Source organism: Echeneis naucrates, chromosome 21, assembly GCF_900963305.1.
Source record: "Echeneis naucrates chromosome 21, fEcheNa1.1, whole genome shotgun sequence".
NCBI lineage: Eukaryota > Metazoa > Chordata > Actinopteri > Carangiformes > Echeneidae > Echeneis > Echeneis naucrates.
Window position 1 is genome coordinate 13,873,463 of NC_042531.1, and position 24,281 is coordinate 13,897,743.

At 40.7% G+C, this 24,281-nt stretch overlaps 1 protein-coding gene across 1 annotated transcript; it reads left to right on the forward strand.

The window, feature by feature from the left end:
- The first annotated feature begins 980 nt into the window (after positions 1-980).
- On the forward strand, positions 981-21,180 carry htr1fa (5-hydroxytryptamine (serotonin) receptor 1Fa). The gene is made up of 3 exons (XM_029530588.1): positions 981-1,083; positions 18,114-18,224; positions 18,670-21,180. Exon 3 carries the CDS (start codon positions 18,671-18,673, stop codon positions 19,877-19,879), a length of 1,209 nt encoding a protein of 402 aa, XP_029386448.1. The 5' UTR covers positions 981-1,083; positions 18,114-18,224; position 18,670; the 3' UTR covers positions 19,880-21,180.
- Positions 21,181-24,281: the final 3,101 nt, after the last annotated feature.

Genomic DNA, 24,281 nt, shown 5'->3' on the forward strand with positions numbered 1-24,281 from the left:
CAGAGCTGCAGTGCTTGGAGGGGGGAGTATGCCACAAAACACCTCCAACTAAACATCACAAGCCAGCTCATTTCATAACCAGTGTTTCCACGTAACTATGAACATCATCCAAACCCCTAATTTTATCAAATTACACCCAACTGGCTTGTGTAGCAATAATAATGCTCTGGTAGCTCCAGCCTATTTGTTCCAAATCTTAAATGGAACATTTCATCGCCTCTGCATGAGAGCTGCCTATTTTCACACGTTCACTGTAAAATTAATGAATGTGTTAGCGTGATACTGTGTGTTAGTGTGCGCTTCGTGCATTACTCTGAATTCAGCGTCTTCTGGAGGGAATTATGGATGTTGGTCTAAATCTTCAGTTCAGTAGATCCTGCTGGATTTAATGGACTTCTTCCCAAAGCGCTGTGCCTCTTTACTGAAACAATGTCAAAATGTATCTTAATTTAACCGCAGGAATATTTCAGAATAATCCCAAAAGCTCAGATGGCCACAGCCCTCATAAAAAGCCATTAGCCTGCTATCACCACCTTTTCTTTTCATGGGTTATGACCAAGCAGTATGAGCTTTCATTAGGAGTCAGGAAAACCAGGGAAAAGTACAGCAAATCACCGGGGGGGGGCAAAATCTGCACGGTTAAAAATGATAATCTTTCATCTTTTAAAGATTTCATCCAGAATTACACATCAGTGATGCCTTGTGCCATTTATCCTATTTTAATACATCTTTTCCCTTCTGTTTTTCCAAAACACGTGATCCCCATTTGGGATGCATGAGATTCATAGAAACTGTCACCGTTGACAGTGACTTTCTAGATCTAACAATTGTCCTTTTCTCTCATCCACACTTATTGGCGGCTGTGATTACTCCTGCCTTCACACCTCCTCCTCACCGACGCGCCTCTCTGAGCTCTGGCTTCGGCCAAGAGGCGCGTTCCCGTGTGCGCGCACTCCCTCCCTGGACACTGTAACCGAGGTGTCGGCGCGAGCGACGCCGCTGTGGATGGACTGGAACCGGGACTGTAATGTTCTCCTCCCGCTGCCTGCTTCCCTCTGCCACAATCCGTGCCATGGAAGACAGGTAAGTTCAATTCCTGCAGGCTTTTGCCTTTAATTATGGAGAGATTAATTATGAACTGGTCCGCAGTTTCTGAATTTACGCAACGAAATTGGGAAGTAGTTAGGGTTGAAATATGTAAATGTGATTTATTTGATGCAGACATGCTGCCATCTTAATTGGGTCTTGTAAATATGGCTCTCATTAAGTGTCATTATTGTCTTTCTGCATGTAAGCACAGAGCTTTGCCTGCACCTTTTGTTGTTGAGCATAACTATTTTCTTGCATATAATGTGATTTTTTCCCACACCATCCCATGGACTGCAACATCACACAGGCATGCATCTTTATCAGTATACATTTTTAAGAATGTCTGTTCAATCGAATCGATGTTTTATTTATCCTCCTCCAGTCATAATAATAGGATTGTTTTAATTATGGAAGAAAGAGAAAGAGAGGGAGGAAAGAAGAGAGAATAAAAAGAAAAAGGAAAGAAAGAAAATAGCTGATGCACCTGCTGCTGGTGTAGAGCAGTGGCATGTGGTGACTTTTACAGAGGCGAGATGAGCTGCACAACCAACGGCACCCCCCATGGAGTACGCTAAAATGTACCTTTTTTGTGAGAGTAGTGGGAGCAAATCTCTCTAAAAACGGAGGTCTGTTCTGTGCTGGTTGTCGTTCCATTGCTGCATCTCTCTTCTTCTCTTCTCTGCATCTTGCTGCGCTCTGCTTTGACATTTTCACCTTTATGTTGTCCTTCCTGGCTCAACAAGTATTGCATTTATCCCTTTGACACTAAAAATATCACGTGCAGTAGAAAAGAAAGGAGAAAAAAAAATCTGTACAATATCTACCTTTTTTTTTTTTAATTATTAAGGATGAAAATGAGACACTTTTCGGCATCAACATGCATTCCGACAATTCCTAAACTTGCTGTGAAACACAAACAACCTGACGCTGATTAGCAGAAAGGGAAGGATGGAATCAGGAGGAAGGAAGTTATCAGCAGGACACCTGAGATGACAAATCATCGGTGTAATTTGCTCTGGTTACTGGCTACAGCTACTTTTTAACACTCACGAAGGTAAGACACTGGGACCTGGTCAGAAGTCCCATGATTATCAACAACGTGCGTTTGCAAGTGTCCGTCCTTTCACCTCCAGACAAGTACATACCCAAGACAATGAGAGAAACGATTGATATGACAGCTGACAAGCTAGGCTCCACAGACGATAGCCTCCTGTGGCCACAGGGGGGAAGGAAATACAAACATACATCAGATCATTTACGACAGTTGTTGAAAACTTTGAGAACTCCCAGAGGTCTGACAAGCTAGGCTCCACAGGGTCACCCTTTTTAGTTAAAATGTGTTGGGTCGTCTTATTACCTGGGGGCCAGTGGTCAGGTTTGTTTTGGCTTTTTTTACTCCACATGAAAAGGCTGGAGAACCAGCTACTGACTGCTGCTCTGAGATCTAATAAGAGATGTCAGTTTCACCTCAGTAGTTGATGTCTGTTTCTTGGCTTTCATCACTCAAGCGCTGCTGACTTTGCTTGTTGTGATAGCACATCATTTGTGTAGAGTTATTTGTATTGACTGGTTATTGCCTTGATCTTTACCAAATCTGACTCACCATGGCAGAGTAAGAATGAAAAGATTCTTCCTCTTCTGGAGGTTTCATTTAAGAGCAAAAGCTCAAAGACACCCAATTTGTCCAGGTTGTGGGTCTGCTCACCATTAACTTCACGCACGCAGGTAGAGTTCACTGAAACTATACAGCATGCTCTCCAAAGGCCTGTTGGGACACTGCTGGAATCATTTTTGCTGCGGTGTTCTGGTTCTGCTTCTTGGACCAGGACGTAGATGATGAAATCCGCAACATCATGTCGAGTGTGAGCAAGGAGTGTGTGTGTGTGGTCAAGATAATAGGACAAAAGTGGAGCTCAGCATCTGGGGGAATCTGTGTGCGTGTGTGTGTTGCAGCATTTGTGCATTTATTTAACTGTCAGAGTGGGTTACTGAAAGACTGGTAGTGAAGTACTCAAAACTGATTGTGTGCATGTGTGTGTCTATGCAACAATAATGTCATACAGGATTATTAACATTGGCAATACTGGATGATTCTGCAAAATCCAAGCTCACCGCTTTTTTTTTTTTTTTTTTATCATCCATCATTTCAATGCTTTACCTTCTTTTGGCTCTCTGCACAGCAACTGCAGTTTGGATAGGTTTAAACTCTAAATATGGAAATCATTTTCCAAATCCTGTGTTGGCCCATGTCAGAGATGGTTTTTAATTATAAAACAGAAGTTACTGACTCTCCTGCAGTGGAGGGCAGTATTGAGAGCATTTTATTAATGACTAGAAATATTGAAGGAGGTCTCTACGCTGAGCCTCTTTTTGGCCAAGTAGACACATTTTCTTTTGGTCCTTAATTACAGTGGGGCAGTTATCTTGGAAAGAAAACTAATGGACACCAGTTATGAGAGGCAGAGTCAAACCAAGGACACGCTGTGGCTGATGATGACATGAGGCCATCAAGCGGCAAGCATTTAGTCTAGCTCGCTTGAAGCACTCAGCCAAGTGAGTTTAATGCGCTAGTTCCATTTGTTCCTCTCTTGATGCCGATACTGATACCTGAAGTGTCTGTTTATTTGGCTTTTCAATTCTAAATCTACATACAACAATGAATAAGTTACCAATCTATCATTCATACTCAAAAAATATTTGGAGCTCCAAGATCATCATCATCACTCTATTATTGTAAATGCACTCAATTTGCCTCTTGCCCCAATGGAGATCGATAAACTTTACTCTTTCTCTGAGGATCTCTGAGGATGATGCCAATTGCAAAAGAAGCTATTATAGTCACCCTTTTTACAGGTTTAAATAGGATATGTGCAAATTAACATAATTATGTCATAACAACAACAACAATAATAATAATAATTATTATTATTATTCAAATATAATAATATTCATGTTTCCACCCCTCCATCCAAACACGTGCACATCCAGGTTAACTGGTGGCTGTAGACTGCCTGTAGTTGTGAGAGCGTGAGTGCGAATGATTGTGTGTCTCTGGATGCCTCCATATGTTGGCCCTGCGATAGACTTGAAATCTGTCCAGGATCCCGTCTTGCCTGAGATGCCAGTTGGGATTATCTCCGGTACCCCCCACCACCCTGCTGGATAAGCAGTTGAAAATGGAAATTATAATAATAATTATGATGATGAGAGTAATAATAATCATCATCATCATCTTTATTTACATATTTAGACACGATTAAATATGCTTCACAAGGAAAAGCATGGAGACACACAGTATAGCATTAAATGAAGGTAAAAGTAGATTAAGTTGAAAAGTACATTTCCAAAAACAATTACACCAATTAACACAAGGACCATCTAGCAATATCAAAATAATAGTAAAAAAATAAATAAAATAATTGACTCCAAAGCAGAGTGTTTGGAAACATGATGTGAGTAAATTTTGACATGATTTACTCCAGAAAATGCCTCAGGGATGAGAAGTAGAGGGCGAGAAAGTGTCTTCACTCACTGAGCACTTAACAAAGTGACGTGGCATTTTCACCATGAACATTTTATAAAATTATACTGCTGCATTAGAACCTGTGACAGCCAACTTTCCAACTCAGTGCTGTAGATCAGAAAGCGTAGAAGACGTGTTCTCTCTGTTTTCTGTTTGACCAGACTGTTGCGCTCATACATTTGTATTGTTTATGTCCTGATGAATCTCGGTAAGAAAACTGAGAGTTTATTGATGTGAAATAACACTTCTCCAACGTTAAACAGTTTGTCATATGTGCAGTTTACGTAGCTGCTACGTGCAGAACCTACAATGTTTTTATTTTGCTCCACTGCAAGCTATTTCCACAACAAATTGAATCAAATAATGTTACTATCTTAACTTTCATCAGCCGCATTCCCAAGATGGGAATGTTCATTTGCTTGTGTTTACTCATTATCTCAGCTTGTCCTTTGCTGACAGAGCTGTCTTTTCACCACAGCTTAATTTCATTAGTAGAAATACAATTCTGAGTTCAAGATGTTCCTGTCCTCCTACCATATAAATTAGTAGGACAGGAAAGCTGATGAGACTGATGACTGATGTTTTTCAAAAATGGCCTCTGTAACCTCTAAGAGAGACCTTTTTACTCAGTTTGCACTTCGTGTCTTTCCATTTTCCCCTGGCAACTAATAAAGCCCAGACAGACACCTGATGTACAGCTTTTCATTGGCATGTCACAGAGGAGAGAGACTCAATACAACTGACATCCTCCCGTTAGATGATGAAACTAGGCTTTGCTGAGCTCTGTCCATTATGAAATGAACTGTATAAATGCTCCTCTGCTGTGTTAAGAAGCCCACAGCATTCAGGAATCAATGTTTAATTACTTGACACCAATCCTGGCCAAATGAGAATTCAAATGAGGGGATTTTTCTCCAACATTAGTTGCCAATCATGCACAAATGCTAGATAGCTCTCTTTGTTTTTTTTTTTTTTTGTTTTTTTTATGAGTCTTTGAAGACATTTGAAGGTTCTTCAAACCCAAGGCAGCATAAAGGAAGCATACCAGCACAACAAACGCTTGTGTGCGTGTGCTGAAAGGAAAGATGGGGACAGTATACACAGCAAGAGAATAAGACAGATGGAGGGATCATCTATTTGCAGGCTGTTGTGGTGTTAGTGGAAATGAATTATTGCATTACATGGTTACTGACTTTGTCAATGTGTACATAACGCTGGATTACCTGTTGGGGCTGAACTAGGCCTGAAGAGACACAGCTAATGGAGGCTCTCCCCATGGCCTCTCTAGGAAATTGACTCCTAATGAAATAAGACTAAAAGCCTAAAGCCCCAACAGCGGGGCCAAGCGCAAATGTCCCTTGCATTACAGAAAATAAATGTTGGACAGAACGAACAAACTTCTTTTTGCTCATCATAGAGCTTTAATGGTAACAGGGGAGAATTGCAAAGTTTGGTTTGAGCCATATACCCCCCAGCCATATAAAAACTCCTCCTGCCCCGGCTCTGCAAATCCAAATCATGAAGATTAAATGTGTATTTTCTGATGACCCCTCCATCAATTAAAACCAAGTTGCTTCGATGGCATCATGTTTGCCAGAGGAAATTAAGAGCAAGACGATACACATATTTCACTCAGTGTACATGCAGCGTGTGCCTCGCTGTAAAGGTGTCACTGAGAGAGCTCATCTAAGCTGATGGTAAAATGCTGCCTGCTCTCATTTTCCTCCACCTGTTAGCCTCATATTTCAGAAGATTAAATGTTAGTTTTTTTTCCCCCTTCTTCTCTGTGCCTTTCATTCCTTTTTATGTTTTTGCTGATTTTGGGGCAATTTTTTTTTTCCAAATACATAAAATATTGAATGCTTGTTTTGTGAAAGCATGGATGGAGTCAACTGAGCTTGCGTTCAATTTGTTGGATTTCTGCTTGCAGCATGAGGATGGCCTCAGGTTGTGGGGAAATGTTTTATTACGTCCAGTCTTGAGCAGTAGATAATGAAAGGAAGTTCTGCGCCAGCTTATTAAAAGGCTAACAGGTCTAAATGCAAAGTTCACGTCGGCTATTCGCGGAGACTCCCTGTGGTTTGGGTTGAAACAGCTCCCAATTACAAGGTCCATTGATTCTCTCTGCTTGTAGGTCCCTTTCAACTCATTTCCCCAAAGAGACACATGTTATTGTACGTGTCAATACAGGAGTTCTTCATTTACTACTGTACACTGGCAGAATACATCCTGAATGCCTTATAAAAGAGGAACACTTGATCCTATATTTCATTTGCACACCTCAACTGATTAAGACTGTGGTTATATCCCAGTTACTGTCAAAGATAAGGTGCATGTGTCCAGCGTGTTCCCTAAAAAGTTGCTCCCTGAGCTTTTGAGCCCTGTTTATTGCTCCCTGAGTTTATTCTGGGAAACTGATACAGGACACACTCGTGCGGATGTCAGTTTTGAGTGGACGGGGATCCACTGGCTTGATAGCAAATCCTCAGGATATTTCTCTGGAAAATGGCAAGACACGTTGAACATGAGCTACAGCAAATCCAGTTCACCAAAGTCATTTTACACTGGACAATTTGAACTCTCTCTCTTTTTTCTTTTTTTTTTATCACATAAAACTACTGATGCTCAAACATCAACAAAGACATCGCTGCCTCGCTGTCTTATTAGCTGTCTCACTAATTTGATTTCTTTTCCAAAACCTTTTTCATGAGGGTGGAGCCTAGTACTCTGCTTTCATCTTGATATAAACCAACCATTTTTTAGATTGTAGAAACAACAATTGCTCATAGTCTAACATACCCAAGAGTGAATGTCAAGTGCTGTCAACTTTGTTTACACATATTAAAAAAAAAAAAAATGCTTATGAGTCATTGCTATTCATTATTCATAATCTCTCTATCTGGGCTAATTGGCTAATAGGTCTATTTTTTTATAGAATATCTTATGTTTTGTTGAAAATTGCAGTTATATGTTCATAGTCACTGTCTCCCTTCAGCCACTATGGGCCATGTGTCAGGAAAAGAAATAATCATGAGGAACTATCCCGTCCATTTGGAGATGTGTTATGGTTATAATCCTATAATATATCAGGGCTCAGTCAGGCGTTTGGAAAATATCTGTCATTATCATGCAGGCAAAAGGAAAAACTGCTTATGCTGCTGAAACATGAAACAAATGGAAAAGTATCAAGATTGGAAGCCATTCATACAAGTGCATTTATCAGTGGAACACTAAATGACGTTGCTGGATCTTCGCAGTGGAGACTATGAATTGCATTAACATTATGAACTATTGCAAAGTACGGTAATCCCATCAGCACTTGCATGGGTATAATATGAATTTAGTTCCTCAAATCAATCTTCTCTTCTCTTCCCTACACTTCTCTTCTCTGCTCTTTAGAGTGTGACACAGGAGGGATCTTTTACTCCCGTCCCTCTGCATCTGGCCTCCTTCTGATGGAAGACACAATGATGAGAGCCATATAGTTTGTCAGTAATAAATTAAGAATTAATAAATTCAGTGATAGACAGCATGCAGATGTTTAGGACTGGAAATGAAAGTATGTCTGTGTACATCTTCTCCAAGGAGGTGGAGGCACGTCTGAAAACTCTGGAACTTAACTCAGACTTTATGTAAAATTGTCCTAGATGTTTCGATACTTCCTCATGAGGAACTTTCTCAAGCAGGATACCATCTGAAGTGTACATTTGAATTATTCTGAATTATCATGAATCCATATGTATGTCGTGCCCTGCCTGGGGGTTTCATTTTGTGTGTATGTTTTAATTAAATATATTGAATAATATCTAATGAGGGTATCCACACTTTGTGCAGAGGCAACAAGGGAACAGGGGTTTTGTTCCAGAGCGTACCTGCTGTCAATCCATTCTAAAAGCTAGAAATACTGATATTTACTTTGGGATTTATTCAACTCATGCACATTGTTAAAGTTATTAAAAGACATATTTCAGTTCTAACGCTACAGGCTGCTTTCTTTGTTTCCATGTCCAGGTTCTAATCATTCATCTGTTTCCATCCGTGAGTAGCATGCAGCTTGAGTCAGCAACATTATGAAAAGAAGTCATTTCATTTACATTTTCATTGGGTTTTATCACTTTCCTCTATCAACATGTGGTTAATATATGCTGTAAAGCACCAATACTCCGAGTCCTCTACACACCTTGTGTCACATAAATTGATCTTCTGAGAAACATCCCACGCAGAAAGTGGGTCAAGAAAAAAATCATGTCTAATCCTGAATTGCTGCATTTTTCAACACTTCACTCATTAATTTTTTCATGGAGTAACAGAGTGATTTCTGCCTGTATAACCTTGATCCATATCAATCTGTTCCAAGGAGACTTACTTGGTAGTTTGCACTGCAATTTCTAATGCAGTACAGAGAGCTGTATTTTTTGTGTTGTGTGTGTTATGTAATGACAGTTCTGCTGCAGGAACTGTTTCTTTAACTTTCTTCTGAAAATAATTCAAGGGCATTTCCAATTCGGAAAACTTCTTAATCAGGGGTCTCCAACCTTTTTTCTTCTGAGAGCATTGCAGAGAGCTACTAGTACTTTGTAGTATTTATTTGCATGCATGTATCTTATAATTCACACTTTGTATCTAAACATCACCAAGACATATCTAAACAACTGCGGTGAAAGACAGATCCAAAACAATCAGACATTGTGTTGTCACATTAGTTGACAAGAGGATTAACGCATGTGTGCCGTGCATAGTCTTTTTCTGCACTGCAGATGATACACACACATTTGTCGTCCACATTTGTGAAACAAAATCCTGTTTCCCACTCCTCGTGAAAATCATGCCTTCTTTTGTCTCTTATTGGTATGGCTGGTACGGTACGCCATCATCATTGCTGACCAGTTAGCAGCTGCATAGCATGACTCTGTATATGAGGTGCGCAGTGGTTTGACAAATAAGTGACAAATAATCTCTTTGTATCAGGAGGGGGCGGGACACCTATGTCTTTGATTGATTTGATTGGGTAGAAAAAGATTCACTAAGTGACAAATTAAATTAGTTTTTTCAAATGTATGTACTACTTGGAAAGGGGTGACGTGTTGGAGACCCCTGTTCTAAATCTCATTCTTTTACTGTTTCCTTGATGTTTGAATAAAACAGATTGCTGAGATTGAGGGAGTGCAGTAAACAATGACAAAAACAAAGAACAATGGTGACTTTGACACGGACCTCCTCGTGCTTCATTGCCTCGATACAGAGTAACTGTTGTGGAGGATGAAGTGAATATAGGTAGAGAATATTACCTCCTGCAGGTTTGAGGAACTATGCCTGGTGTGCACTTTAATTAAATTCATGTGGTTGAATATGTTGGTGTTTAGGCTACTGTGTGTGTGTGTGTATGTGTGTGTGTGTGTGTGTGTGTGTGTGTAAGAGTGAGAAAAAGAGAAAAAAAGAGAAGGAGTGAGTGAGTGAGTGGGGTTTTCTTGTATTTGTACTTAATCCATAAGGCGTTTTAAATGGAGTAAACAGCTGATAATAATGTGGAGTGAAAACCTGATTAAAAGTCTTAAGCTGACTTACTGCAAGTCATATATTCCATCAGTATCAGACAGATGAATCGTGCTGTGTTTTTGTGATGTCAGCTTTGGATCCCTTTCCTCTGTAACTACCGTGAAGTCAATGCGAAAAAAATCATTATTTGTGCTGGTATGCACTTTCTGGTCATTTTGTGATATACACTCTTTTATCCACTAGACTGCATTTCGTCAACACTGCTACACTGCTGCAGCTCTACAGATCTTTAAGTCTCTTTTTCTTCACTGTTTTCACTGTAGTTTATATGAGCATCAGCTTTTGGCTCACATATTAACCCGACCTAATCTCCCGCAAAGCATTTTTTAAAAAATGCAATTAATTTGTTTTGCCAACTGCGTTTTCAAGGAAATACAATTGCTTTCTGGATTACATTCCCCCATGGCACTTGTTTCCAGTCCAAGTCATATTATATCCTTAAACAGAAACAGCTGAATATCTTACAGCATGTGTTGATGTTTCTGACTGTGACATTCAGCTGAGACGAAAAATTCCCCGTTTTAATGTGCTTACCTGTTAATATTTTCCTTAGGATCTTTTCTGATCTTAATTCTTCTCCATGGGAATTGCCGTTTCAATTCATCTGGACCTTACCTTTGCAATTTAACAGCCTTATTAGTAACTAATTGCTTCAACACTCTGGTGGGCATTAATTATATCAGGCTACATGTGCACTGTGTTAAATATTTAAATAAATGCTCTCATCAACTCAAAATAACATGCAGCTTATTGACCCTAATTTACACTTCTGTAGTCAAATGTGTGTCTTTGTGGTAAATAGCACAGTTGATGTGTTGCACAAACAATCGGGATGTTTGTTTTGTGTGTTTGTGCGTTGTCACGTTTACTGTCTGACATCTTGCATTTCACCTGCAAAAATGGTAGCTGCTCAGAGGTTATTCAGCCACAACAAAACCAATTTGAGCACTGTTCCCGAGGAAATCTGTCGTGCCTTGCCTTGGCATGCTCACCTGATCTAACACATCAAATAGCTGGATTTGTTTCCTTTTCCTTTTTGGACAAGCCTGCACATTGCACTTAGTGTCTTGTTTGTGTTAAGGTTTGCATGCTACCCTGATGACGTGTGGGATGTGTGAGAGATTGTCTCCTTATTTCTAAAGATAACTAAAATAAAACACACCTCCTAGCAGCATGATTCGATTACAGGCAAAACTGTGCACAGTACACTCATCCCTTAAGGGTTCACTTGAAAAGGTATGCAATGACTAGTTATTGATTTTTCTGTATGTAGATTTCTGCTCCAATTCTGGATGAAGAGTTCCCATAATGGAACAACGGGCTGTTAACAAAACACGTTTTAAGGGAATAAGGGTTAAGGGTGTCAGTACTGCCACATGTTCCTCACCCCCACTGTCAACCCAACATCCCCCCTGCAGGTTCCCATGGGGGGGGGTTGATTATGGTTTTCCTAACCCTCCTCAACATCCCTGTGTCAACTATTTGCAGTGAGTGAGGCATACATATAACATGTATTTGCTGTTGCAATAAATATTGTGATTTACAGATAAAAGTTAAACGTTCAAATCATTTTTTTTTTTTTTTGGGTTGTTTTGTAACTTTGTAACTTTGTGGGCAGCATGGCGGCATAGTTGTCAGCGCTGTCACCCCACAATAAGGGGGGTGGGTTCAGTTCCTGGCCTGGGTCCTTTCTGTGTGGAGTTTGCATGTTCTCTTGCCTGTTTGCCTGACTCAAAACAATGTGTTTGTTTTCTTTAGCTCCCTTAACCCCCTGTAACCTCAGATGTTCTGACAGCAGAAACAAAATATGAAAAGATAAAATAATATTCCTTTATTTGTTCCTCAGTGGGGAAATTTGTGCATTACTGCAGAACTAGACATATAGGAGAGAAAATAAGCACATAAGAATAACAAGATAAGGAGGAAAAAAGAAGTTATATATATATTCAGTCATTCATTAGGTGGTAATACTGCTGACATTTGAAATGGTTACCTTGTCTGTTCAAGCTAAGCTCCAGGAATGTTTTAGTTATAGTCGGTTTCCTCCAGGTACTCCGGTTTTCTGCCATCCAAAGACATCATGTTTGGGTTAACTGGTGACTCTAAACTGTCCGTAGGTCTGAGTGTGAGTGTGAGTGGTTGTTGGTCTCTGTGTGTCTTTGTGTGTGAGCCCTGTGATGGACTGGCGACCTGTCCAGGGTGTACCCTGCCCCTCGCCCGGCACATTGGCTGAGATTGGCTCCAGCATCCCCCGTGACCCAGAAACGGAAAAGCAACTTCACCATCAATGGGTAGCAGCCGGCACAGGGTGGTACATGATGTGGACAAGCACAATAAGGATGCAACCAGACCAAGCTAAGCACGAAAGAGTTAGCGATGTGGGGTCAATTTCCTTCATCTGGATAGCAGGTGAAGGAGCCACATGTTCACTAAGGCCAAGCAAGGTGAACATGAAGAATATTTCCTCGATCTGTACCAAAAATGAATGTAGTCGTCCCTGGCCACTGATCCATCTCCCCATATTTCGAAAAACCTGCAGACAACCAGAAGGACTTTTATCCTGGTGATACTGAGCAGACGGGTTCTGCTTTAAAAAGTCCCAGCTGTCCTATCACTGGCTGGTTCAAAGTCAATAGAAACGGTGATGATATGCGAGAATATGCTGCACTGATATACAAGGTAATTAATTTGAAGTTTCCCTTAATAACAAGGTGATTTGGGTGCGGACACTGAGAAAGGATTGTTTGGACTGGGCTGCTGTGTTGTCAGGATGATCAGTGTGGAAAGTAACTTTTCATGCAATTGCGAGTTTCCAGTGTGTCTGTCACCATCTCGCACCTGCACAGAGGTTTGAGGAAGTTGATTTAAAGCTGTTGGATATGTGCTGCAGAGTCAAATGCTCAAATCCTGTGTCAGCTTTAATCAACGTAACTTCTGCAACACCACACTAACAAGTGGTGCATTAAAAAACAATATTAACAATATTGTTTTTTAATGCACCACTTTTCTAATTCAGACTGCAAATCAAACATAGTCCCGCTCTCACTCTCTTCAAAGAGGCCTGATTGAAAGTGAATGGCTTTACATAGCCCAACCAATGAATGTGAGTAATAAGAGTTGCTTTCAAGAAGCAATTGTACCGGCCATATTGCCTCTGGCCTCAACAAAATTAAGCTCACCCTATTGAGGCATCTTTGCCATAGTCTGTAAGCAGACGGGGCTGAACGCTGCCACCATTTCACATCTGCTGCTACAAGTACTTTCACAGATTGCTTTGTTAAGGTCTCTCGCAGTGAGCAGGGGATTCTGATCTGACACATTTTTATTTAGTGGTTGAACTCATGTCCTTATGTGACATAAACTCAAAACAATGTGTTTGTTTTCTTTAGCTCCCTTAACCCCCTGTAACCTCAGATGTTCTGACAGCAGAAACAAAATATGAAAAGATAAAATAATATTCCTTTATTTGTTCCTCAGTGGGGAAATTTGTGCATTACTGCAGAACTAGACATATAGGAGAGAAAAGAAGCACATAAGAATAACAAGATAAGGAGGAAAAAAGAAGTTGACATATATATATATATATATTCAGTCATTCATTAGGTGGTAATACTGCTGACATTTGAAATTGTTACCTTGTCTGTTCAAGCTAAGCTCCAGGAATGTTTTAGTTATAGTCGTCATCTACACAATAGGATAAGGAATTTTTATTAAATAGTTTGTGTTTTTTATTGCTACTTTATTTTGACGTTTGGCTTTCAGTCTGGCAGAATGCATGAGTTTTTCCATAGTCACCTTATCAGCTCATTGCTTTACAAGACTACATGATCTTGGTGAAAGCAATGAAGTTTACTATTTCGTAAACTTTAAGTGTATCTTTTCTAGATGGGTAAGGAAACTGCTGTTGGCAACAGGAAAAAAATTATTAAATAAAACATTGTTGTTTTTATTTTTCAAATTAGTTGAGAAACAACTTATATTTATGCAGAGAGTGCCAGAAAATGCCTTAAAAGCAGTTCATTCTCCAAATATTGCTGAGGATTGCCACAAGTAATGCTGACTATAGCATATAAAGACATGTGTGTGACCAACAACTCAAACACTGATCCTTGTCTTACCAAAAACCATAACATAACTATTGCAAGTTTGACGTTCCATCTCCGCCCCGTGTAGACCTAGTGAGTCCATGAATCAGTCCCATAAAATTGAGTCTTTAGGAGACATTTCATCTGCTAATACGTCTATCACCATGTAGCAGGTAGAGAGAGCTGGCAGTAACATGTGTATCCACTTGTGCAGTAAATCCCCTTCAGTGACACTAGTAATGTGAGCCGGTGAAGCTTGAAACAAGGATACTGGTCAGTGAGTGAGAACAGTGACATGACAGTAATTTAGTCCTCCAAGATCAATGGGAATCATGGCCCTCTTTTGTTAAATGCGGGTCACTAGGTGTGATTCAGATGTGACAAAATGAGTAATTACACAATTAGAAGTAGAATTATTACACAGTAAGGGCATTGCTGTGATACAACTGGCAGCACTGTCACCTTACAGGTTAATTCCTGGACCTCAAGTCCTGGGCCTGGGGCCCCTCTGTGTGGTCCTCACTGGGTGCTCTGGCTTCCTCCTCCAAACGCAAACAGATTTAGATTACTTGATGACTGTGTGAGTGTGAGTGGTTGTTGGTCTCAGTCTGCCTCTGTGTGTTGGCCCTTTGATGGACCAGGGTGACTCTGCCCTCACCCAGCCAGATTTTTTTATTCATCCTGACATCAAGAGCTAAACTTTTTGTCTTTGTTCTCTAATCCACGTAAAATACTTCCATCTGCCAAAATGTGATGAAATATTAAGGAATGAATTAATCCAAGAAATTTGGAATACCAGCCTGCATCACTCATCTGTGTGATTCTGTGTCTTTAACATTCTCCAATGCTACTATATCATGTTCTGGTGATTGACTGAGAGAGAATTATTGTTTACATTCAACTATCTATAAGATACACTGCCAATTAGTCTCAAGAGAATACAAACTCAATATGTTGTGTCCTTTGCAGCACTTTGTTTTTTTTTCTCCACTAAATTAAATAAACACAATGGATGAAAATAGATGAACAGACAGATCGACTTGCTGCTGTGCCCTCTTATGTTGCTCCAGTGAGTCATTTATTTCGTATCTTTCCAGATCTGTCACTCACACCATCAGCTTCTTCACAACTCTCCTCCCTCACAACAACACTTGGCAGCTTGACGTCTTGCCTGGGCCAAATTGTGTTTCAGTGCTTGTACGCCACATAAGAGATACAGTTTTCCTATTGTTGTACAAGGAGAGCAACGGGGACTGAGACTTTTTTGTGGGGACTGCCAAGATAGTGGATATTAAAGTGAAGTTGGTGTTTGTGTGTGGTGTGTTTGAGACGCGAGTGATTTATGGAGAGATTAAACTAATCACCACATTTCATTTCTGAAAGTCAAGTAAATACTTAAACATTGCAAACGTGTCTGCTTCATCAGCCTCCTTGTTATCTGCACAACCTGAATCTGTTGCATGTTGAATGCGTCATCATTCTATTTTTTGGTACAGCTTATCATTACACCCACTTAACACCTCTGTATTTGAAATTTGAAGATTTGGGAAATGTTATTTAAATGCTGAATGAATAGGCTTATTGTCACTCATAAACAAGCTTGATATTTAGCAGTAACACAGTGTTTTGTTGTCTGTTATCACAATCACTAATTGATTAAATGATAATCTCCATCTCCATCCATCTTCTACTGCTTTTCCATTTCCGGGTCTCGGGGGGTGCTGGAGCCAGTCGCAGCTCACTCTGGGTGAGGACGGGGTCACCCTGGACAGGTTGCCAGTCCATCACAGGGCCAACACACAGAGACAGACAGAGACTAACAACCACTCACACTCACACTCAGACCTACAGACAATTTAGACTCACCAGTGGGAGGAAACCTGAGTACCCGGAGGAAACCTACGCAGGCACGGGAAGAACATGCACACTCTGCACACAAAGGCCCCAGGCCGGGAAATTGGACCTACGGCCTTCTTATTGTGAGGTGACAGTGTTAACCACTATGCTGTGGTGCTGCCCCAGTCAATAATCTATGCAGAAAGTTATGCAGCAACTCTAAGAAAAACAAACTTGAGCGTCTGTGTGTAATTTTAAAACAATGTAGTGAACGTTGTGCTTTCCAAGCACGCAGAATTTCTAGAAGGGCACTGGGTTTTATTCTGAACAAAGCAGAGAACAAATTCATGCTGCTTCACTGGAGCTTATCTTCAAATGGCCTTGAGCAGGAAGCCCATGCTTCAAAACATTCTAAGACGATGGCTGATGATTTATTTGTTGCCTGCAATGACAGGCTGACAGTGTTTAAATGCATACTGCGAGTTTCCCCATTTGCATTAATGTGTGCGCAGACACAAAAACATAAAACATATATTTGTGCAAAAACATTTCCAAGTAGAACTATTGTCAGATGAACATCTGAGAATACATCAGTGCACAGTGACATGGAGCGCAATAGAAATGCAGCTGGAATAATCATCTACCTGCGCAAGGTCATCTACATATTAAGTACTGTTTTCTTCCACATTTACTGAGGGATTAATGGGTGAGAGTAGAACGGCATCGAAGTAGCGGAAAATATTATCAAGTTTAAAGACCAGAATTTGTAAAAATAAACCAACACTCTTTATTGGTTCATTTCACAGTGACAAACCAATTAGTTCTGAATTCACTGAAACCATTTGTGATTCAATTGCATCTTTAGTACTAAGATGCAAAAGTACTAAGAGTCAGTCTTAGTACTGCTTGATGAAACTTCACTTTAGCTGCTAATTTTATTGTACCAAGACTGAAAATCTAGTGCTCCGACACTGGGTCAACACTTGGTCAGCCAACATAGTTTACAGAGTTTTATCTCCTGCAGATGGTGAATACAGAAATAAAATGGAAGGGTGGATAGTTTCAAGTTAAAAATTTTAGAAGCACTTCATGTCTGCATGTGTTATAAACTGTACAAGTATAATTCCTGTTACAGTTCATAACACCAAGCAGAGATAACTCAGGTGACTCATTCTGGCAAAGGGAAGGCCAGTGCCCACACCTCGAATGAGGTAGTGGAACAATACTCATCATATGCCTCATATTATATAAGATCCTCAACATTGATATGGCCATGAAAACACCACAGTTTTACTTAGATGTAGCATTTGATGTTACCTGCGGCCCTCCATATTAGAGTAGCATTGCTGAGCGAATGGTTGACAAAGTCTGGAAGTGTTTGAGGTAAATTATATTAGCTGGCGTTTTTGCCACGTGTCGGGGTTGAGTGAACTGAAATCTCTCATCTCATTCAGCTGTAATGTGGCCTTCCCACCCCATTCACCCATCCACCTACACCTGGACTTACGGTCTGGGAATCAAACCGTCTCATCGGAGACCGGACCGTTAGAGTTTGCCTGCCTCTGCTCTATCACCACGTTAAAGTAAAACTACTGTACTTCTTGTGTTTCTATAGCAACAGTTCCCACTCATGTCTTCAGGATATTGAGCAATGCAGTGAGTGAAGTAAAACAGCAATGACAGTCGTTGGATAATTGAAGGGTGTAGGGAGGGGAGAGGGGACGCTGATGAAGCATTGAGTGGGGGGGGGGTTGGGGGTATCACAGTGTTAAATAATCAGTAGATTTTAGCTTTAAAGGAGATTTACAAACCCATGCTTAAATCTACATGAATGAATGAAGGTTAACATAATTTCTACTGTTGTGTAACCGTACTCGTCCTTGGCTTTGTTCCTTTTATGTATGTAAGTATGTCTGTCTTCAATCTTCCATACTTCTCTCTATGTTTCTGACAGCTCTCTCTTTTTCGCTCTCTTGTCCCAACCACCCCCCACCCTCCTCTCTCTCTCTCTCTCACTCTCTCAGGTTTTAGGGACAGAGGTGATGTGATGGCGGAACTAACAGACCAGACAGATCAGACCAGACTGTCTGTGCCACACTGAAACAACTGCATGCAACACACTAGAGCTTAGTCAGGTAGGCCTGAGTCAGGTTGTGGGGAAGTTGAAATTGAGACTGTCAATCAAGAGTTTTCCAGTCATTTCATGGTTCAGAATCTTGAACAAATTCTCTTATGTTTGAAAACATTTTAAAATAAAAAAATGAAAATCTTTCCAAGCACTTTGATGTATTTTAGAGGAAGATCAGGAAGGAAAATAATTGGCTATGAATGTTAAAAAGAGTGAGAGAAGAAAGAATGACAGAAAAGTGAATTTCACAGCAGTTCAAGAAGATGATAGTTTAAATTCAATGACAGATTATGCACAGGTTGAAAAACAATAAACATGAAATGCAATATCCACAAAAAAGTGTCGACTCACCATGATTCCTTTGCTCCTAAAAAAAGGAATATTGAACAGCACCTTTATGTATAATGCAAAATTCAATTTCCATTCTACGTCTCTTTCTCTTCTGCCAGCAGAATGGATTTCCCCAATTGCACTGAAGGGGTGTTTGCCACAAGTAGCGATGGCTATGAATCATTGGAAACCACTAAACGCCCCCCCAGTAAGATCCTGCTTACACTGACTCTGTCTGTGCTGGCTGTCGTGACTACATTCCTCAACTGCCTGGTGATCACAGCTATCGCAGTGACCCGCAAGTTGCACCACCCAGCCAACTACCTCATCTGCTCACTGGCAGTGACTGACCTACTGGTCGCTGTGCTGGTCATGCCCTTCAGCATCATTTACATTCAGAAAGAGTACTGGGCCATGGGCCAGGTGGTGTGCACCATTTGGTTAAGTGTGGATATTACCTGCTGTACATGCTCCATCTTGCACCTTGCCGCAATTGCCATCGACCGTTACAGGGCCATTACTGATGCAGTGGAATACTCTCGCAAGCGCACAGGGGCCAGGGCTGGTGCGATGGTAGCAGTGGTGTGGCTTCTGTCCATCCTTATCTCGCTTCCTCCTCTGCTTTGGCGGCACTACAGTGGAGATGCAGACCACGAAGACCAGTGCATCATCATGCACCATCACATGGCCTTCACCCTGTACTCCACCCTTGGAGCATTTTATATCCCCCTGCTGCTCATCCTCATCCTGTACTACAAAATCTACCGGGCGGCTCAGACCCTCTATATGCGCAGGGAGGCCAGCCGGGCCAGCCGTCACTCATGCATGACCAATGGGAGCATGATCCCCTCATCCTACCCTGCTGGAGATGGTGATCCTGATGAGGAGCCTCGGAGTCCAGAACCCATAACCTCACCTGAGAAGTCTTTCTCTGAACCCTCAATAGAGGAACCTCTGCGTGAACGGGTACGTGTCTCTGCCAAGCCTTTCCAGTGCAAGTCGCGTCGGTATGAATCACGAAGTGAATCACGAAGTGAGTCGCGTCGAAGTCAATTTTACCAAGGACCACGGATCTCTGGCTCAAGGGAGCGCAAGGCGGCATCCACGTTGGGGCTGATAATTGGGGCTTTTGTCATCTGTTGGTTGCCATTTTTTGTCAAGGAGGTGATCGTCAATACCTGCAGTTCTTGCAGCATTTCGGTGGAGATGGCTGACTTTTTGACATGGTTGGGATACATCAACTCACTGATTAACCCGCTCATCTACACCATCTTTAATGAAGACTTCAAAAAAGCTTTCCAAAGTCTTGTTAGGTGCAATCAGTATCTCTGATGGTTGTGATGGTACATGATCATGCCATTACACAGAGTAAGAAACACATAACAGGGAGGGGACCAACTAATAATAATGGAGGAGGTCAGAGAATATTGACTGAATCCTCATGTGCCTGAGAGAGATGCATCTCAGAGGGAAAAAGACTGACAACCATTTCCAGGCTCTCCATTCAGCACTTCAAGAGCCTAAATGGCACCAGCTCAGTAAAATCCCACACTGAAATCCAAGCTCTGCTATTAATAGAATGGCCTGAGAACTCTTTGATGTTAATAGGTGTATGCATGTGCGTGTGTGTGTGCGCGTATGACAGAAGGACCACTGACATGTTGGTTTTTAGAAAAAGGGCCACCGCTGACCTTTCTGAGGTCTGGGTTCTGAGCATTAATGATCAGCCCAACTTAAAGGTCTTGAAATAGCTGACCATCACGTATTTTTCATCAAAAGACCTCCATTCTATTTAGTCCAAGCTTCTAGCAAAAATATAGAACATGTGTAAAATACCACAGCATAACAAGTTGTGACTTTCTGTGGCCATGATGTTATGGGGGTGAGTTTTACATGACTGACTGTCACAGTAATTGTTAGCATACATAGTTGTTAAATGTGGTACGTATTCAGCCTTGCAAAACATCCCAATGTAAAACGTCATCAGTGTTAAAACTCCATGTTAAATAATGGTGATGATGCTGACTTATTTCATTTGATAATCTGAAAATGGGAAGTTACTGTTCGTTTTTCATAAACTTACACCATACTTGAACTTCACATATCATGTAATAAATGTCAGATATTAACAGTGAAGAAGATGTTGATGATCTAGGACCAAAACGTGGAATTAATAACACATAGTGAAACATAAAAATGACTTTGATCCTGTGCCGTGAACAATAGTAAAATATTTGAATACAAAAGGTTTACTATTAAAGACATTTAAGGTGTTACGATTACAGATACTATAAAATTCTGTCACTTTCATTTATATTTTTGCACAAACCTCAAAGTTGTTGCTGGTTTTTTTAATAATAAAATAACAATTAATTATATTTTTTGCGTTCAAGCTGGAGCCTTTGGACACCCCCAACCCAGCTCTCTACAATTCTATAGCCAGGTTAATGAATATGAGAGCCACTAATGGAGAGATCCTTATTACTTTACTCCCACTCAGAGCACTTGGAATAGAACTCCTAATTCTTTACTGCCTCAGAGAGGATACTTGATATGTTGATGGGAATTTGTGGATGAGTCAAGTGAGAAGGTGTACTGTATGCCAGGGAGATAATGGGTACGTGGCGTGTCATATATTTTCATACATCTCTGACAGTATGATCAGTATCTGTATGCTGTTTCTTTCCTTGTCTCTCTGTCTCAGTGATCAATAATAAAACAGTCCATAATTGAATCTCGTGACCCAGTTCTTGTCTGACAACAGTAGTTTCTATGTGTGTGGAGGTGGGAAAGGAATAATAGAAATTATAGCTCACAGATAATCAGTACAACTAAATGACTTGATATGACGAACTGCAACCACACTTCATTTGACCATAACACCATATCTCTCTCTGACATGCCAGAGTTTAATGTGAACATGCAGGATAGAAACCTTATATTGATATGATGGCACCCACTTGTGGGCAGCAGAAAAACCGCAGCCTTTTCAGACACTAACCTTACTTGTCCTTTCAGCAGCTCCAACAAAATGATTCATGAATTTGGAAATGTTGAATCACTGGTATATAGGTTGTGCTAGCTCTTAATACTACACAGAATGTCCATCTAAGCACCCCATTTAAAGTAAGATGAGATAATAATTCTTTAATAGTCCCTCAATGGGGAAATTTGCATGTTACAACAGCATCAGGCATATAAGAAAATGCAACACAAGAATAAACCATGTAAGGTGGAAAAATGAAATTCAGAAGAATATGTAAAATATGTAAAATTGCACTTTGGGTTGAGAAGCCTCTCGCTGAAGGAGCTCTCCAGTGTTTTCACAGTGTCCTGCAGGGGATGAAAGTCAGAGCATGGCCCTCACCCACCACCTACAGTGAGTCAAGAGCTGGCCTTCTTGATCGGTTTATTCAGTCTCTTCCTTTTTCCCTTTTCTGCCATTGGGATGATGCTGCCCCTGCAGACAACTTTATAAAAAATGATTGATGCCACCACAGTGTGACAGAAGGTCTTGAGAAGTGCCTCTGCACTCCAAAAGACCTCAGTCTCCTGAGTAGAGTCTGCTCCGACTTTTCCTGTACAGTGCAGATGCTTGATGTGGCCAGTCCAGTTTATTATTAAGCTGCAAACCCAGGTACTTAATATGTCACCATCTCATTGTCCATAATCTGGATATTCAGCAGCATTGGGGGATATTGTGCCCACCTGCAAAAATCCCCCACTATCGGTTTTGATTTCCCGCATTGATCTGGAGGCGGTTCCGCTGGTGCCAGTCCACAAAGTTCTGTGTCATTTCTCTGTACTCACTGTTGTCCCCATCTGTGATGAAGCTGGTGATGGCAGAGTGGTCAGAGTACAGAGTACGGGGGCCGGTGGGTGATTTCTGGGAGAAGTTTGTAATGTAAAGGGTGAAGAAGAACAGAGCCAGGACCATTTCTTGCAGGGGCCCTGTACTGTGTTGGACAGAGTCCTGTGCCCTCATATACTGTGGACACTTTGTAAAGTAGTCCAGGATGCAAGATGCGAGTAGATGGTCCACCCCTGTTTGTTCAAGCTTGTCCCTCAGTAGTGCACGTTGGATTGTGCTGAACAAGATTCTCACAGTGATTGAAGTATAATTGAGATAACTGAGCTGGGGAGGGCTAGGTGTCATAGCACAAATCTACTGAAGAAGAGATTCAGATTGTTCACCCACTGTTGATGTCGTCTAAGAGAAGAAGAATGTAGACTTTATTCCAACCAGTAAAATGGACCAATGGTGTGATGACCAGTTGCCTCTTTTCCCTCCTGGTAAGGGCAAAACTACTACAAAGGAATAACTTTATGCAGTAGACTCAGTTTTGACAGTCGCTTCAAACCACTGACAAAAGCCCACAGAAAGTGTCAAATTTGTTTCAAATGTCTTCACAGAGTTTACAAGAGAAAATGTACTTGCCATAATAGCAGAAAACCCATATCCCTGCACACACAGGCTTGTAAGTCACTCTCACTAAAGCAGTGAGCCCACATTTGTTATGAAAGGGTTTTGCTGCCTCATCCATCTCCACAGCACACGGATAAGTGCTGCAGTGTGCACACTCCTCTCCTCAGAGAAAGAGTTTTCTCAGCCACTGCAGCCTCTAGCTGACTTATATAGAAGCAAAAACAATGCAATTGTTCTCAGGGGTAAAATTTGTCCCAAATTCTATCTTACGAATCGTAGTTCTTTAGTGCCGTTAATGTTAGAGTTAATATCTACTTTGGCAGCTTTTTGCCTGCTAGGCCCAAAGAAGTAGTTGGAGAAGGTTTTGAAAACTAATGGCAAGTGACTTTGTTTTTTTGGTGAGTCATAGTGCAATAGGTAAAGAAATATGAGGAAAATTCATATTGGCTGCTTCAGCTTCAGGGTCACGGTGTTGCCCATGCTGTGTCACTGTCTCTTTGTTATGGCTGAGAGGCACACTTGAATTGAAAGGAGCTGTTGATAATCTTACTTGTAATAATAAAAAAAAAAAAAAAAAAAAAAAAAAAAAAAAAACATTTTCTGCTCAAGTCTTCCTATTCAGGAAACTTTTTAGGTTTGGCATTTTAAAATCAAACTTTAGTTTGTTCATATTTTGCCAAAAGAAAGTAACCTTGAGCAATTATTCTTGTTGAAGTGTTATCCAGATTTAAGACTGTAACACATAAATGAGGTTTGAAATTGTACCGTGAAATCACTTACAAAATAATACAAATCTGTTCCCTTGATTTTTCGATGATTACATAAATGTTTGAATTAATTGCCCTAACTATTATTTTCAAAATGAACCAAAATTTGCACGATGATCTAGTGGCATCAGCCCCAGTGTTTTACCATAGAATCAGGATTATGACACAACAAGCAGGATGCACAACAATCCTTGCTGTATACATAAACAGATAGATGGATAGATGGATGGATGGATGGATAGATAGATAGATAGACAGAGAGCTAGATGGATAGATAGATAAATAATCCCATCAGAAGTAATAAACCCAAATGGTTTCATTAAAAATACTACAGGTTGTTTTTAATCTGTAGGATACATTTCTTTTTTGTTGAATATTGCTAGTAGCTTAACACATTTTTTTGAGCCTGTGTTGTTCAGCAGCTGGGGCAGGCAGTTTGAATGTCCCTGGTGCCTTGTTGTGCTGAAACAGTTTTACTCTGCGAAGGAGGAGACATACACCTCCTGTCGCCATCTGTTATATTGCTAAAGCTACAGGACTG

Bases quoted from the DNA above. Each gene is read 5' to 3' on its own strand.
- htr1fa (XM_029530588.1), top strand. From the start codon at position 18,671: ATGGATTTCCCCAATTGCACTGAAGGGGTGTTTGCCACAAGTAGCGAT.